We start from the raw sequence: 14,411 nt of genomic DNA, 5'->3' as shown, positions 1-14,411 counted from the left end.
GGGGGGGGGGGGGGTTGGGGGGGGGGGGTAAAGTTTGACAGTCACTCACAGTTGGCACCAAGGATCTAGGATGCTTTGGGGCGGATGGGGAGAGGGGGCAGAGAAAGCAAGGCAGAGGTAGAGCGGGTGAGTTTCTACCGCAAGGGGACGAAGGAACCACAGATCCCTTTTCTCTTTGCATTTCACCTTTAGGAGGAAAAAAGAAGTGTGGAAAAGCGACAGAAGAAAAAAAAGGATATGAAAAGAACATGAAAGAAAGAAATCGTCATTAAACGCACTACGAAGTTCTCTCTTTCCCTCTATTCCCCCATCTTGCACCTCTCTCAATTTAATCTTAAATCCACTCCAATTTCCCCCGAAGGACTCAATTCTCTCTTTTCCTGTAAGTATTCTCTTTCATTCTCTTGCTTTATTCTCTCAGTGTTTTCAGTGCCTTCTTGTGCCTCGGTGCCCTACTGTGAAATAATGCCTGTGCCAGACAAGAAATCTCAATCAATTGCTTGTTATTCGATTGCATTCATGAGAGTGAGTGGCCTTCTTTTGGACTCTTCATATTGTAAATAAGTCAGGTGTGTGCATTTATGGGATTGGGAATAGGAGGAGCACTGTGGTCATTTAGTATGCATAACCTCAGCTATTCCAAAGTACGTGTGCGTGGTTTTGTATGTGTGTTTGTCCATTCCCTTTAAACAGGCTTCCTTTGGGGTTTCTGTGCCTGGCCAGTTCAAATCAATATTGTTAATAGCTTGTGTGTGTGCACTAATGCAGTTTATGTAGATTCCCAGCTTTCTATTTGAGAGGCAGCGCCTCTTCTTTTAGTGCATGACATATATGTGGTCCTGCTGTCACAGTATAAATGTGTTGCGAGATGCCGTAGGTGTTTCGAGTTCATGTTTGTCCGCCACAATCATTGTCCTCCAGCCCTGAACTCTGAATATCTGCTGGGGCTTCATGTCTCTGTCACTCACGCAAGCTCGATTCTGCTCTTCCTTCTCTTCTGCTGGCTCCTTGCTCTGTCTCTCCAAAACACTCCTTGTCTGTTTAATTCTCTGTGTCATTAGTTCTGTCTCTGTGGGTGGGCCTCTGTGACTCTGTGTGTGATTATGACAGGCTGTCTATAGGGAGGCCTGCTGTTGCCAGAGCAGCTCACTGCAGTGTTCAGTCTGCCTGTAGGTCTGAGAGGCTTTGCGTCTCTATTTCCCCCTCAATCTATCTCCGCTGTGCTTTGTGTGCCTCTATCAATATCGGTTTGTGTCTATCAGTGGATTAACAAGCATCTGTCTCTCTCACTCCTCTGCTTCCTCTGCTTTCCCAGCAGCGAGAGACAGAAGGAGAGGGGTCCATTCCTCCTGGTAGAGTGACACCAGGTATTCCCTCTCTCTCTCTCTGCTCCACTCCCTGGCTCCTCATTCTCCCCTCCACCATGACACTGCTGGCCTCCGAGAAGTCGCTTCTCATCCGGAACAAGTTCCGCTCAGGTGAGGATCCAGGAGTCTCAACTCACAGCAATTAAAGGAGAGGAGGATTTATTTTCCCATAGAAATGGCTTTACATCTCAGGCATAATTGGTAACATTAGCATCCGGTGAAGTGTTTTGTGAAGGTTATTGGCTGGTCAGTCATGTTGTGTATCATGTGATCAGTAGAATGAAGGCATTGATCATGGTGAATGGATTTAGTGATTGCTACCCACAGACAGAGATATCTTATAGATTGAGTCAGTCAGACTGAGCCCGAGGCTAAAGATCTCTGCATGTTACTGTGTGACACTTTAGTAACAACATGGGTTGGTTTGTTTATGCGCATTTTAAAACAGACAGTGGGCCAGTTCTTTTCATTTAAAGCACCTTGGTTTCAAATCTCTATAACATTACATTTTCATGTCTGAATAAGCAACAGTTTGGAAAAAAGACCATGAGTTAATGAATATGGACTGATGATATCCTATCACAGTCTGTAAAGTCTGTAAGTAATCAAAGAATAGCTGTAATGAATTCTAAATTAGTTTACTTACTAATCCAATATATCTACTGATTACAAATTTCAGGAGACACCCAGCATTTGGTGACCAACAGCATAGAACAACCTTGCTATAACTGCATAATACAAGCTTCCCTGCAAGTTGTCGTGGCTGCTGTTGTATTCCCAAGCAGCTGTCGTAAATGGCTGGTAAAATTGAAAGACGAGGAAACGACATAGACACAGTCCTTTAGGTGTTCACACACCTGCTGGAACATGTTAATCTTTAGGGCAGCTGCTCTGTTTGAAAACATGAATGCACATAGCAGAGCTTAAGGAGTCTGCCAGTATGTCACACTGATGTCGTTGTTTCTTTGTGAAAAAAAAACGCATTGATGATTCTCAGTCAACGTATGATATGATACAGTGTGTTTGAGTTGCTATCCATTGTTTTATCTCTTTTTGTTGACCTTTGACATGAATTGTTTTAAAGGTACAATGTGTTAGACATGACCAGAATTTTAGTTTAAAACATTTAATGTTACACAATCTCTTTCAGCTTTTTTTAGTCTAATAAATAAATGTAAATAAACTCTCAAAATGTCAAGAAAGGAAAATCTATTTACATGTTTTTTCCTTATCAAACAGAAAAATACAACTGTATACCTTCAGAATTCAAGAATCTCTCTTTCACTTACGAGCTAATTGCCTTGTTAACTCATCATAAAACACTCAAACTCGACAGACACAAAAACTCACCTTTCCGTCTTTCCACAGTCACCAACTCTGATTAATAAATAAACCCTTAATTCACAGAGTTAGATGTGTAAATATTGCCTCTCCTTCCCCCGAGTCCTGGTCAGTGCCTCAGTAATCACCTCAGTACTGTATTCCTTGTTGTCATACCGGCATCAGGCTGTGTTTCGTCCTGGTCCGGCCCTGATCACTGGGAGTCTGCTGAGCCTGGTTCTATTGCCCAAATCATTTCACAAAAGTTATATGTTAAGGTCAAAGATTGTTTAATTTGAATGATTTTTAGAAGCCAGCATTTTACAAGAAATGCATTTATTTTGACTTATCAAGACTTGCAACTGGCCTCAAGTTAAAATACAAAACAATCTCATGCCCCCCCCCCTCCCACACACACACACACACACACACACAGATCAGATCAAATAAACTCCTGTGAATGTGATAAGCACTGCTTCCCTAACTTGTGTGTTAATCTGCTTTAAATCCAGATTTTTACAACGATAAACATTTGTTTTGAGTTGTCAGAAAGGCAGGAAAGCAGGAAGAGTATAGTTAGCAGCACAAATGAGGATGACGTGAGGAGGAGGCGATGTATGAGAGGCTTCTGGAGAGAGCGGGACAGCTGAAGGGGGGATGGGATAAACAGAAATAGACATACTGAGAGATAAATAGTTACTGCCCTCAACCCCCCTGCACAGTCCTCCCCTCTCGTCGGCAGGTCTCTCAGGTCTCTCAGGTCTCAAAACTCGCCGAAATGTATCATGGGAAGAAGCACTCAGTGTAAGGAGCCCTGCCCTACCCTGCTTCACCTGTTGTGTGTGCACTGAATGTTAACGTTTGTGTGCATAGGTATCGTGTGTAGATGTGTGCAGGCATGTAATGAGATACATAATGTACGAGCATTGCAAAGTCAGGGGGTATAAATTACAAGGCCATATCATTTACCAGCGATCATGCTGTCTTGCATTGCTCAACTCTTAGCTTTTCTACGTCAGCGTCATTTATTTTCCCAGATCATTTATCCTGAAAGGACAAATCAAACTAACTTACTGTTCCATCAGTGCAACTTGTGATATTTCATCATTCTTTACTGCAGCCAGCTCAATCTCTATTCTTGTCTTTCAGTCCTGCAGTTGAGGATTCAGAACCGAAGGCAGAGTGAAATCAATGCAGACCCTGGTTAGTCCATGTGTATCATTAACAGTGACTGTGACTATGATTGCAGGTTGGATATCATATTAATGGTCTTCAGCCCACCTCTTTTCACTGACAGATGATTGAATTAGTAAATGATGATTTTACTTTTATTTTATTTTGACCAGCTATTACATTACTTTGATTTTATTTTTCAAGTCTAAAGTCGCTAGTTAATTATATGATTTTAAAACCTCTGATTGTGCAAGAGCCTACCTTACTTGACTATGAAGGCTAATGTTGTGAAAATACAATGTATATCTTCTGTAATAATCCCAGCATTAACCAAACAATGTGAATAACAGGGATATAATTAGAATAACATTTATGCAAATGTTTCATTATGAACCGGTGCGAACAATAAGGCTGCTAACCACAAATAGACATGATATGCAAAATGTGCACTGTATTCACATTAATTAGTCTGCAGAAGGCCACACATACAGCAGATGTCAGAGATGTAAAAAAAAAAAAGCTTGCATCTTTTCATTGTAGTGAGTTTTGAAATGAAGATAACTTTGCCAATTTGGATGCAAATGCGTTAAGATAAAGGTTATCATCTGAAGATAAAGGTGTCATAAAATTGTTCTATAAGCACAAGACACACAGAGACTAGTCTAGAGTGTAGAAATACAAAAGAAATCTCAGGTACGTAGTTCGACAGGCATAGCACCTTGCTTCATTACTTCAGTTCCCTCCTCGTTGTCCGATGCTGAAGGGTGCTCAAGAAGCACTGCGCATTCGGATGCCTGCCAACACAAAAGTGTGCCTTAGATGCTCCATACTGTAACTTGAAGGGATGAGCTGAAGGCTGAAAATGTTTTGTTGATGCACTGTTTCACCTGAGTTGCTCCTCTTCTAGGCTAGCGTTCTCTGATAAAAACAAAAAAACAACAACATGACAGTTTGGATAAAAAGACTAGTGTCATTTCATCTTTTAACCAACTCTTGTATGTTCCCATAGGGTTGAAACCTACTTGCCCCCCTCAAAAAGCAGAGAAAGACCAGAGTGAAGCTCTGGTGAGTAGCATCCAGCTTCTTAATAATATCCAACTGCATGATATTTCAACACTTCTTTCCCCCTCCACAAATTTTTAAAAATTTATATTCATCTGTGTCCTTGATTATATTTGATTGAATGGAATGAGACCACATTTTTGTTTACTGTGTTTTACTTCCATGTAGCTGTAAGTTCATAAGAAATGAATTAAGTATCCTTCACCAGCAAGTGGGTTAAGTGGTTTTCTGTGTGCAATTTCTGGGCCCTGGTTGGTCTGACCTGCTGTTTCCTGATGCAGCGTCTAACTGAAGATGGTGCCGCTCAGAAGTTGCCCCCTAGTGGTCTGAAAACTGAAACTGCACAAGGTGATGCCCTGCCTACAGTAATGTTGCCGTCTCCTTCCTGCTTTACCGTGTATGCTCCCAGCAACGTGCATAGTAACACGTTTCCCTGCTTCTCTCTTTCTTTCTGTCTGTATTTTTGATCATATCTCTGCTCTCCTCTCCCTGTTGTACAGTAGTTGTGCGAGGAAATTAGGTGTGTAAATCTGGCAATGGACTCATCAGCTGTCAGTTACATTGAAATGTGACCTTGTTGCACACAGTAACGCTGCATTTTAAGCAGCCTGCAAACATTTCAGTGATTGACAGCACATGATAAACCTGCCATTCCATGGGTCAGAGTCATCGCTTCCTGCCATTACTGACATCTCTCTCTCTCATATCTCTCCTCCTCCTGTCCTCACCCTCTAACCTTTCTTTTAATCTGAAAATACTATTATTATCATATCTGGCTTCTCAAACTGTCTGATTTCCTAAACAGTCCTCTTCTGCCCTTTTGAAAATGTTGCGTGAATGTGTGTTCATGTCCAAGGGAATACATCTCCCTATGGGCAGGAGTGTTTACTATTTTTTGATGCCACTGCTGGTTTGAATTAGGACTGATTGCCTGTGGCCACACTGTTGTGCATGCTCACGTCACATATCCCCTCTCCTCTCTCTCTGCTGATCTCCCATCTGTCCCCTTCTCTTCACTTATCTGCACTACTCCCCCCCACCCCCTGCAGAGAGGACTGTGTGTGGGGCCCACAGGCAGAAGAAGGCTCGCCAGGTGCAGGACCTCACTGAGAGGATCCACCAATGTCCGCCTGGACCTGAGGAGCAACAGCATGAACACACTCTGTCCCTGGAGAACCGTGAGTCAACCGCCATCCGCATACACCAGCGGACACAGACACCAGTCACACCTATTCTTATCATTTTCCACCCATTCTCCTCTGCTCCTCTTCTGACCTTACCTCCTTTAACTTTTCATTTCCTCAGGTCCTAACTCTTTCCCTCTGTCAGCTGATGTCTTCGAAGATGACATCTCCTCCTGCTCCCCCTCCTCGCCCACTGAGCAACACGGCGTTCACCAATCACCAGCATTTTCTTCTTTGCCAGGGCTCTCAGGTGACCAATTATTGAGTGACTTCTCAGCTGTGGGCCCGGGCCTTAACCACAGCCCAAGTCATGCTCAGGTGAGGAAACGACACTGAGATTCACATTTGATCAAGACTCATGTATTGCACATGTTGGCAGCAACAAGGAAGACGGATAAATTAATTCCCACCAATAACCTCTGATGAACACATTAAAGTGAATATTAACAGACAATGAGTTTATAAATAGCCTCATATGTCAACTTCAATATGATATTCTGTCTTCAGTCTGGTTTGGCGTTGCTCCCGGCAACCGAGGGCATCAGACAACCGATGAGTGTAACACTGGGTGAACCAAACTCCATGTCAACAACTGGGAGACCAAATGGAATATATCTGACCTCTCAGTCCACACCCCTGCTGCCAAAGGTAATGCAGGGTTAGTTCCTGCTAATGCTGTCACATAAAAAGCCCACTGCTCTCAGTTTTGGCTCATTAAAATTTTATATGGGTCTTTTTTGTTTAGTTTTTTTTAGTGACTCCTCAAAATAAAAATCTAACATCAACAGTGCAGGCATAACACAACATTTTCGTCCAGGAAAACAACACACACATACACAATGTGTGTGCGCGTGTGCACTTGCTATAGTGACAGGTATTCACAGCAGGTATACAACATAAAAGATAAAAGAGCATTGTAGAGGTCTTCAACCTAACAGGATGGTCACTCCTCTGTTTTGTCAAACACAATGCTCTGCTCTAAGCTGCTCTGCATTCATTACTGTCAATTTGCACTTCTGGGGGAGCTCAGTATTTGCCCTGTAGGTTAACACATTCACACACAAGCGGCGTGGCTGTATGTCAGAACCACCACATGCTGTCATCTAGAGATTTGTGAGGCATTTGTACATTTCATGTAAGAATTTAACCTTGACATGGGACAAATGCTGTCAAACAATGTGAAATTCTGTGATGTTTTATACCGTATGAAATTGCTTTTATTAGTATGGTTACAGTTTTAGGAAATGTGGGCATTATGTGTCTTTACAGACAGCTCAGGTTCCCAGCCCCACCTGCTCGTCTTCCCTGCCCACCTCCCTCAACTTAAACCATCTCCCCCGTCCACGGAAACCGCGGGACACCAAACCCAAAATGAGGAAACTCAAGTATCACCAGTACATTCCTCCAGACCAGAGGGGAGGGCCTGGGACTGGAGGTACCAATATAATGCTTTACTTTTTTAGATGTATTAAAAGGGTCCTTTCATTTGTCATTTGGCTTGTTCTTGTGGTGAGGTGTTTCAATTTAGCCTAAAACATTTTTTTTATTTCCAGGTGGAGGAGCCAAACAGAAGAGCCCTACTCCTACCCAGTATTTAGACCCTGCCTATTCCCATCTCTTGAAGCAGCAGCAGGTCTTCCTCCAGCTGCAAATCCTCCAGAACCAGCAGCAGCAGCAGCAGCAACAACAACAACAACAACAACAACAACAACAAAAACAACAACAACAACAGCTCACTGTTGTGCCAAGGTATACAAACAGATTGTCTGGTAATCCAAATTTTGAATAATCTCTGCTTTAACAATGAGACATTAGTCCTTAGTTTCGGTGAATTAATGCATGTCATTCCTCCAGGGGAGATCACAATGATCTTGTGAAGACTTCTGGAGCCATGCCCCTGAATCCCCAACCTGTTCCTGCCACAACATACCACACCCCTATGGACACAAACCCTGCGTCCCAGCCTGAGCTTCTCCCTGCTAATCTTGTTGATCTAACAGTAAGAAAAGCATGAAAGCACTGAAAGGCAGAAAATGCGTAATAGCAATAAGTATTATTTACAATTCATGGTGAAGACTTCTGAGTGTCCTTTTCACCTTTGTCTCTTGCCTTTCTTCAGGTGTCAGAGTTGCGGAAGCAGCTGAGGAAGCGTGGCCTCCCTGTCTCCGGGACCAAGCCCGCTCTTTTGCAGCGTCTCCGCCCCTTCCAGCTTCCCCACTCTTGCCTCACCCCTACTCCCCTCTGCCAGCTGGGTACCAGCTTGGAGCCCCTCACCCCCTGCACCCCGCTGCCACTGAGCCAGAGCCCCGGCTCAAGCTCCAGCTCAGGTCTAGACTCGCCCAGCAGGAGCCCGAACCAACAGATGTACATCCCGGACAGGGGAATTCCTAATGGGATTCTCAGTGACACTTCAAATGGAATTCTGAATACTGTGCCGAATAGTTCCTCGAATGCTGTGTCAGTCAGTTCGGCAGGTGAACAGTGTGGTCTTACCAACGCTGTTTTCCTGACTCCTGCAAGCACTGCCTCAGGAACTCCAAGTCCCAGTCTACCCATGTCGTCCTTCTCACCCCTGCAGTGTGAGACTCCCTGGAGAACTGAGAACAAGCAGCAGCAACAACAGCAACAGGAGTTGAATGTGGAGCTGGAGATGAGGGAGCGGTTAAGGAGCAGGCCTAGGGGCCGCTCCACCAACACTGGCAATGAGGTGAGCAAAGATATGCTTGAACCTTTGATCTATGAAGTGGTGTTGGAGAATAGTTAATTTAACAGGACACTTTTTTGTTATTCCTCCAGTCTTGTGGAGGATCCCTTCATCCGTTCCTGCAACAGGATCCTGGATACTCTGTAGACAAGCCAGAAACGGACACACAGACAGAGGTGTTGTTTACACAGGTAAACACACAAAACAATGCACACATATCGCTTTTCAAGGGTGAACTACAGAGCTTTCAATCTATAAAGCAGGTCAAACATGTGAGCATACTCTCATCACCACCTGTCAACTATTTTACCCCTGCTTTCTAATCAGGTGTTTTGCTGCCAACCGTGTGATGTGATTGGCCAGGATTTTGAGCTGCCAGTGCAGATTACAGCGAGTCCTGTTCAGACCTTGCCCAGTGTTCGCAGCTTGGAGGATGAACTGCAGGAGGCTATACAGAAAGCACAGGTTAGAGTCTGTAGAAAGAGGAAGAGATCACCAAAAGAGCCTTTTGTACAGTGGGATTTAAGTGTTTTTCCTTTCTTTTGCCCACAGATGGACCCTCGGCAGTCCATAGATGACATTCTGGATGAGCCTATGACTTGTGTTGGTGAGTATCCGGAAATTAATAAAGAATACAACTTAAATGGCACTCATAATTCTTTCTGTGTCTAATCCACTTTACTTCCTCTCTTCCAGCCTCTGTCAATGTCTGTGATCATAAATCCCCTCCCCACTCAGTCCCCGGCCCGTCACCTCCTCCTCCGCCTCCTCAAGCCGATCAGATACAGGCCTCTCAGCAGTACAGTAAGGATGACAACTTCTTGCCATCACCTCTTTGCTCCTCTCTCTTGCTGGAGCTCCCTCCATCTCCTGCTGTAATAAACCCCAGCCAGGTGATGCCAGCCCCTCCTCCACCCCCCATCTGTACCTCCCCTCTGCCGTCCACTGGGAAGTCACGGAAACGACGGGCTCCGAAACTGTTTGATGCTGCTGACTGGCTTGAAACGCTTACGTCTGGCCTCCGCCCTCTTACTCCACCAACAGCTCCTTTTGTTGAATCAGACTTCAGTCTGGAAACAGATCTTAATGTTAGTCGAGTGTTGGATCTAATGATAGAGCAGTGGTGAGGTCTTGTGTGCGCGTATCTGTTTGGAATTCCTTTGTATGTACAGTAGGTCAATGGTCATGAATGGGGCAAACTTTATGCATCACCCCGAGGGCACAAGATCGTGAATAGCCTCCATTCATCCATCCATTCATTGTTGAAAGGCTGTCAGAGTCACTGGCTCCACGCAATGTCGAGAGCTGGATTCATTGCTAGCTTTGATGGGCAACAAGAGCACACATGCACACATAGACACTGCAGAGCACTGTTTAAAAGCACTTGGGCTCAGTCAGAAATGGCAAACAAGCAACACATCTGTGGATTGACACACTCCACGGCACAATGTTTGCAGTGCAAAACAAAATAAAACCTGGTGGCATATTAATTTAAACATGCTTCCTGGCTGCGCTAGGAGAATGTTGTTTCTGACTTATCTCCAAAACCCGTTGTCGGATTGGGTTGAGTGTGGCCCCTGGTGTTGACTCAGTCATTGAGTCCCAGCCATTCATAAAGCCCATTTAGAGTGTGTAAAAGCCAGACAGAGCACACAGCTTGTGTGTGGCTCCAGACCTTAACCCCGGTGCCAGACACACAGTCGGCATGCAGAGGGAGAAAGCTGGCAGAATCTTCAAACAAGCAGTGTGTATGCGTGCTTGTGTACGTGCAAGTGTGTGCGTAAGCTTGTGTGTATGCGCGTTAAGTATGTGTGTTCAATATGCCTGACTGTGCACACATGGTTGCTTTTGTTTGTATGTGTCAACACCCAAATGCTTCCATGTATATTTATAAGCATTAATGCCAAATGCACTTGTAGTTATTTGCTTACAATTAAGTGTGCGTGTTTTTGCATAGTATGACAGATCTATGAAAGGATACATGTGAAAGACATGGAAAAGAAGCTGTGGATTTCTGTGTCCGTATTTCAGACCAGACATTTCATTGTAGTCTCATTGCCAGCAGGCAGTAACTCCAGTGTAGTTATCCAGTGTAATCATCAGAACAACCACATTACCTTGTTCAAGTCACCGTTCTCCAGGAGAGCAATCAGGCAACCACCCCAAAAATAGTCCCTATACAAATGCACCAATCAGACAAGTGAGAGTTTCCTCATCGTTTTGCAAAAACAGGTGGTCATTTTGTTCCCTGATTAACCCCCAACAGTGTCTGGCCCACTGCACAGTGCTTACCCTGCTACTAGGAAAGCCAATTTATAGCCCAACCCCATGGCCACACCTGTTCACTTAGTGTGAATTAATTCCACAAATGTTTTATTTGACATTTTTATGTTAAACTTCTGCTGTACATTTCAAAACGACCATTTATATTTAGAGAAAATGCACTGTAGAATTAGCGCAAAAATAATATGTTCGGAGAATATGTAACATGTCACATGACCAGAGGTGAGCTTGTCAATTGAAGCTGAAACATTAAATGCTGCACATTTTCTTAATGATGACAGTAAGCATTATATTCTACGTGATTTATTGGTCATGCAGAAATGGGCACATTATTTGTTTGCATAATACTCTTTCAGTGAGTTATGTCCATTCTCAACCCCACTTAACATAATGACATCAATAAAAAAAATCTGACAGAGGTTAGCTGCCATTAACCTCTGCTGCACCAGATAAATGTAATTTAGATACAAGATCTCATATACATGAAGTGATATTCTGCCCTTAATTTGCTGCATGTCCCATCAATCATTTTATAGTGTTCTGATTGGATCAGTCATATCAGGAACAGTTGTATCATTTAACGACTAAATGGAAGTCCTTCTGTAAGACCACTTTATTTTGAAAAAAAGGAAGGTTTTTTCTTTTTCCTCAGTACTGTGTTAAAATAAAGGTTAATAGCTGAGTGCAATATGATGTGTGTAAAAGGCACATAAACTGGCAGATCTGAGGTCATAGTATGTTTATGTCATGTTTTTTGTATGCAAACATTTCTGTGTTGCTGCTGGCCAGTTCCTTGTTCTGATGATGAGCCGGTGTCTTAGTAAGCAAGACTGCCACGGTAAATTATTGGAAGAAGAAATCTGTGCATAGGCAAACCCTCAACGCACAGTGTTATGTTGAAGCAATTGTTGTACAGCTTTCACTACAGAGACTATGAAAAATGCAGTTAAATGTGGATGATGGCTGTGATAATCATAGCCATCAATACACATTGCCTGCTGCATAAATGAAAAAATAAAAAAACAAAGAAAATTGGTAGGCAGGAGAGTAAGATGCTACCTCCTGTGACTTTCAGTGCTTCAGGTCCGACATCAGTGTTTTCCTTGTTACTTATTTCATTTCCGAACACTGGTGCAGAGTTTCCTGGAACACTCTTGAGACAGTTTCATAGCTTTTATACTTCTATTTTAAACTGGGTTCAAAACTGACCTGATCTAGATTTAAAGCTGGTTAAAACAGACGGGAAACACTCGGGTGTTTCAGGTAACTGAGACTCTTTTGGCCACTCCTGCTGCTATAAATGCCTTATTGTGAAAATGTGAGAGAAAATAAAATGTGTTAGCTTTTATTTATTATGTAACTTATTCCTGCAAAAGATATCCATCACTGTCCAAAATGTATTTAAAAGCATTAAGAAAATTAAAGTCTTAATAGATTTTCTATGTGGTTCCCCTTTGTTTTTGTATCCATTTATTTTCAGAACTGTCAGATGTTTCGGATGTTTTGCCTTAAAATACTTCATCATATAAAGACGTCATGTTTTTTATTTTTTTTATATTATATTACTACTATATTAAGTATCACTACTATACACTCATACAATAACATTTTATTTTGTATCAGCATAAACCCCTTTAGATGTACCATTAAGGGGTTCCCAGATATACAAGTTTAGGTCATAAAGATTACATTGCAGAAATGAAAAGGTCAGGCGGTGAGTTTAGTTGTGTTGACCTTCCACTAAACACCCACAGCAACTGAAATAGACTCTTCTTTGATAGACCTGTTATAATGCCACATGTTAGGCCTTGCACCTAAAGAAGAGACTACTGGCTCTGTGAGGCAAGGCGGGGCTTTGAGGTAAATGCTAATGTCAGCATGCTCCCAATGACAATGATGACATGCTAAGCAGGTATAATGTTTACCGTGATCATCATCTTAATTTAGTGTGCGAGCATGCTAACATTTGCTAATTAGCACTAAACACAAAATACAGCTAAAGGTTGATGGGAATGTCATTATTTTTTCAGGTATTTTGTCATAAACCAAAGTCGTAGATACAGTTGTACATTAAAACTGGACCTGATGATGGTGCTGGATCAGCAAAGCCATTATAATTCATGTTTGTGTTTGAATATGTGTACCAACCTCATGGTGGAAAAGTAGAGGAAAAGTCAGGGGATCACCAAGTCATTAGGATTCATCATCTGGACACCATGAATTTCTGAACAAAATATTATGACAATCCAATCCATCCAATATTAGTTGAGATATTTCGGTGGACCGACCGATAACCCTACATTGCCATCCATAGACGATACATTATAGTAAACATTAGTTAATATGTCATTATGAAATATGGCAGCAGTTTTTCTTTATTTTATAATCCATGATTTGCATTTTCACAAATTCCAGCAAACTGTCTCTACTGTAAACTGTATCTCCTAATGAATGGAGAAACTTCGCTTAATGGATCCATATCTGATAGATGAGTCAGGATGTTTTTCCTCTCTGATGTGTTGCCAAACAACTCATATTGCTCTGCAAGACGCCTCAAGAAACGCTCTTTTTTTCTCATCAGGCATGATGACTTCATAGTCCTCTTCAGTGGGTAAGACACTGTTGCAAATGAGCTACCTCCATAAAAGCAGGTGTTTTGATTAATTGATTGATTGATCACAGACCAACATGTGTTGCGAGGCTCCATCTCCATTCCAATCAAAGGCAAGTATATGAAGATACAACAGACAATTCATTAGACTCACTTAAGCTCGGAGATCTAAAACAGCCTGTCTGTTAGTTTTACAGCGTGCTAGAGCTGCATATGTTGACAAGTTTAACCCTACCATACCGGTCTAGAGACCAGGTACAAAGAGTACAAATAAGATGAGACAATCTATTCTCTTTGACTTATCCACCCAGGGGTGAGAGTGTGTTTTCACAGGAGTAATGCTCCAAAGCTGTGACTAGGGTGTAATGAGGGATTCTCTGTAATGGCCCCTCTAGCCGTTCCACATCACTTCCTCCTTGTCCCCTGCAATAACTGCTTCCTGCACGATTTCATGGGAATTACAGGGAGAAAGGTGTGTTTCATATGTAAAACAGGCTGCTCTTGCTGAGACGTGAGGTGGTTTGTGTGGATTCCCTCCCTCCCTCTATGTCTCCCTCTCTCTTCCTCGCACTCTCGTTTCGTCTCTTGGGTCGGGGGTTGGGATGGGATGTTGGGGGGGTGCTGGTGGAGGTAGGCTTTGATCACTGGCAGAAGGTCGCTATGGTTCGATTTCTGTGGTGCTCCTCTGAGAGGTTTGCTTTGCAATT

At 42.9% G+C, this 14,411-nt stretch overlaps 1 protein-coding gene across 1 annotated transcript; it reads left to right on the top strand.

The window, feature by feature from the left end:
- Positions 1–1,423: 1,423 nt before the first annotated feature.
- Positions 1,424–12,478, top strand: si:dkeyp-69b9.3 (myocardin). The gene is made up of 15 exons (XM_046044551.1): positions 1,424–1,478; positions 3,837–3,890; positions 4,870–4,925; positions 5,204–5,270; positions 5,972–6,100; positions 6,228–6,424; positions 6,614–6,754; positions 7,376–7,541; positions 7,660–7,855; positions 7,961–8,105; positions 8,226–8,813; positions 8,903–9,001; positions 9,138–9,275; positions 9,363–9,417; positions 9,507–12,478. The coding sequence occupies exons 1-15, from the start codon at positions 1,424–1,426 to the stop codon at positions 9,935–9,937; spliced, it is 2,517 nt and encodes an 838-aa protein (XP_045900507.1). The 3' UTR covers positions 9,938–12,478.
- The last annotated feature ends 1,933 nt before the right edge of the window (positions 12,479–14,411 follow it).

Source organism: Micropterus dolomieu, linkage group LG03, assembly GCF_021292245.1.
Source record: "Micropterus dolomieu isolate WLL.071019.BEF.003 ecotype Adirondacks linkage group LG03, ASM2129224v1, whole genome shotgun sequence".
Taxonomy (NCBI): domain Eukaryota; kingdom Metazoa; phylum Chordata; class Actinopteri; order Centrarchiformes; family Centrarchidae; genus Micropterus; species Micropterus dolomieu.
This window is presented reverse-complemented; position numbering and strand designations above follow the sequence as displayed.

Excerpts from the sequence above, each read along its gene's own strand:
- si:dkeyp-69b9.3 (XM_046044551.1), top strand. The coding sequence starts at position 1,424 with ATGACACTGCTGGCCTCCGAGAAGTCGCTTCTCATCCGGAACAAGTTC. Across the intron at positions 3,891-4,869 it reads TGAAATCAATGCAGACCCTG|GGTTGAAACCTACTTGCCCC; the intron begins GTTAGTCCATGT and ends ATGTTCCCATAG. Across the intron at positions 8,814-8,902 it reads CCACCAACACTGGCAATGAG|TCTTGTGGAGGATCCCTTCA; the intron begins GTGAGCAAAGAT and ends TTATTCCTCCAG.